The 3176-nt window shown below is 36.1% G+C and overlaps 1 protein-coding gene across 1 annotated transcript; it reads right to left on the bottom strand.

Annotated features, from left to right (window-relative positions):
* Nucleotides 1–1085: 1085 nt before the first annotated feature.
* Nucleotides 1086–2606, bottom strand: LOC112682157. Its single transcript, XM_025552672.1, has 3 exons — nucleotides 1539–2606; nucleotides 1319–1478; nucleotides 1086–1165 (listed from the first exon to the last, which is right to left on the bottom strand). Exons 1-3 carry the CDS (start codon nucleotides 2604–2606, stop codon nucleotides 1086–1088), a joined length of 1308 nt encoding a protein of 435 aa, XP_025408457.1.
* Between the last annotated feature and the right edge of the window lie 570 nt (nucleotides 2607–3176).

Below are 3176 nucleotides of genomic sequence, written 5' to 3'. Positions count from 1 at the left end.
ATTTCTACCACCGAAATCTAATTACATTAAAATCGTTCGCGCACAGAGATTTACATTTTTTGGTATTCTTATCTTAATCCGGCGCGGTGGGACCCGACCGAACAAAACCGAACTGATGCACAGGCTAGGGCAAACGACGAGGGTGCTGTCGTATCTCTCGGCACTGATGCAGTCGATGTGATACTTACGGATTCGGAGAGGTGACGTTAAACCGGAAAGTAAAAACAGAAAAACAGTTTGAATATTAAAATAAAAAAATAAAATATCAGGAAACGCAAAGCCCACGGGTGACGAGTAAACGGCGGACGCTTATAACATTATCGAAGTAGTGCGCATTGTGCGTAGAAAGTTTTTTCTCGCTTGTTTTCCGTCCCCATTCGTTGTACTTAATTCAATCCTTAGCGTGCAGGACGCATGTACGATTTCCATGTATAAAACGTATTATAACGCCTAGTTGATAAAACGTCGAAAAGTGCATAAATATTTAACAATTCGATTCCTGTTCCAAAATCATAGTCGTATATACAGTTGTTATTTATATTTGAATATTTCAGGAAAAGATTGCGTACTTACCTAACTACGATACACCTATAACACAACTGTTCGGCCGAATGTTCCGATCTACAAAAATAAGGCTGCCAAGTTTTTTTGACAGTCTACTGAATAAATACTTCAACCTATCCTGAGACTCTTCCATCAATACTATATCATTAGCATAAGCAAGTAGACCTATCGACGTATCTTGTAGTCTAATACCCTTGTTAGGACCAATTTTCATTTCTCTAATGACCTTTTCCAAAACTACGTTGAACAGAATCGGCGATAGCGAATTACCTTGTCTTAGCCCCGAGTTCACTTTTGTCGGGTCAGTTACTAAATTTCCTACCTGAACCCTTATCAAGGTCTCCATGACGCTGATAGATACCAAATTGACCAGTTTTTGTGGAAAATGAAATTTTTTTCATAATATTCAATAGATTCTCTCTAAGAATACTATCATACGCTTTCTTAAAGTCCACGAAGAGTGTTTAAATCTCTTTATCAAACTTCCAAGATTTTTGATACAATTGCCTAATTATGAATATCTAGTCCGTCGTGGATCTGTCAGCTCTAAATCCTCCTTGATTGTGTTCTATTATTTGATCCGCTTTTCCTTTTATCCTGTCTAAAACACAATTCGAGAATATTTTATACATTACATTAAGCAAGGATATTCCGCGGTAGTTGTTACAATCTTGTTTGTCTCCTTTTTTGTGAATTGGGCATACTTCCGCCACTTTCCAATCATCTGGAAGTTTCTCTGTTATCTATACTTTACTAATCAATTGCCAGATCCACCGTATAACATCTTCTCCTCCCTTTTTTAAGAGTTCCGCTTGAATACAATCTTCCCCTGGGGATTTGTGATTTTTTAATCTATGCACTTGTGCTTTTATTTCCTCTAATATAGGGTACGGACATTCTTGTGTACTTATGTTCTCAATATTAAAGGGGAACTTTCGGTTGATTCCTCATAGTTTAATAGTCCGTCAAAATACTTTCTCCATTTCTAAGCTATTTCTTTTTTCTGTAGTTATTAACATTCCATCATCAACTTTGAGAAAACGTTCTTTCTTTTTAAAATCTCCTTTTATACCATTTACTCTCTTATACATATCCCGGGTTCTATTTAGTCTAAAGTCTTTTTCAGCATCTTTCATAATGTTTTGGATATATTTTCTTTTTTCGCATCTTATTATATTGTGAGCTTCTTTCCTTCGTCTACTGAAATCTGTAATCCTCTCTTTATTGTTAATGTCCTTCAGCCATTCCTCCCGGGCTGTCTTTCTTCTCTGTACTGCGTCTTCACATATTTGGTTAAACCAGGGTTTTTTCCTCTTTTCCTTTATTCCTATTGTTATTTTTGCAGTCTGTTGTACAGTGTTTCTAATTTTGATCCACACATCATTCACATCGTCAGTGTTTGTTACTTGCTGTACTTTGAGAGTTTCGCAGATTTTTCTGCCATAATCTTTCTGTATATTAATTTCCTCTAATTTCTCAATATCGTATCTATTTATAGTATTTAATTTGTGTCTGTATCGTTTCTTGAATTCAACTCTTATCCAAATACCTACTAGAAAATGGTCGGAGTCTGCGTCGGCTCCACTTAATGTCCTTACATAAGTTATACTCTTTTTGAATCTGTTTTTAATCAGTACATGATCAATCTGTTTCTTTTGCCTCCCATCCGGAGACACCCAAGTATATTTATATATATCTTTGCGTGGGAGCATAGTACTCTTGATTATTAAACCTTTTCCTGATGCAAAATTTGCTAGTCTAGAGTCATTATCATTTGAATGCTCATGAAGGTTATGCGTTTCTGCCACGTTATGGTATATCCTTTCTTTTCCTATTTTAGCATTTAGATCACCCAGTACAATTTTAATATTTCCCACCGTAGTATCAAATACCTCCTCTAATGTATCATAGAACTCTTTTTTTATTTCCTCATCTTTATCCTCCGTCGGCGCATGTACATTAATTAACACAATGTGAAGATTTTTGTTCTTCAGAGTTAATGTTGAGATTCTCGGATTTACATCTTTGAACTCTTTAATCATATGTATGATCGACTCATGTATGGCGAAACCAGTCCCTAGTAGGTAACTTCGTTCACTCTTTCCATTTATGATTGTTGTTTGTGATATCTTTGTTGTACCCGCGTCCTCTAATCTTACCTCTTATAATGCTATGTATTTCATTCTATATCTCTCTATCGCTCCTACTAATTCCACAGTTGCTCCAGGTTTGTATAGTGTTCGTATATTCCATGTAACACCTTTTAATTCCGATATCCAATTTCCAGTCTTTTTTCTCAATCTAGTCCGATATTTGTTGTTGTTCGAATCCTGACAGAAGTTTTTTTACAAGGTCGGGATGTTAACCCGATGCTCAACCCCCAACCTGAAAGGCCAGACCACTGCGATCACTTAAGATCAAGGTGGGGCTATTGCAGCACCCAATAAAGGGCACTGGGCGATAGGGACGCCACTTTCCCAACGCCGTAAGTTCAAAATAGTAACTAAAAATAAATATTCTAAAAAGTACCTTTTGGTGACTGTATAAAAATAAATATGTGAACGGTATGACATTGTTGGTTACCAACACTTTTATCTTAATTATTATGATAT

This window comes from Sipha flava, unplaced genomic scaffold, assembly GCF_003268045.1.
Source record: "Sipha flava isolate LNK unplaced genomic scaffold, YSA_version1 1_pilon_pilon, whole genome shotgun sequence".
Lineage (NCBI taxonomy): Eukaryota > Metazoa > Arthropoda > Insecta > Hemiptera > Aphididae > Sipha > Sipha flava.
This window is presented reverse-complemented; position numbering and strand designations above follow the sequence as displayed.

Coding starts and splice junctions, on each gene's coding strand:
- LOC112682157 (XM_025552672.1), bottom strand. CDS start 2,606: ATGATTAAAGAGTTCAAAGATGTAAATCCGAGAATCTCAACATTAACT. Junction 1,479..1,538: donor ATAGCTTAGAAATGGAGAAA/GTATTTTGACGG, acceptor TTTAATATTGAG/AACATAAGTACACAAGAATG. Junction 1,166..1,318: donor GTGGATCTGGCAATTGATTA/GTAAAGTATAGA, acceptor ATTGTGTTTTAG/ACAGGATAAAAGGAAAAGCG.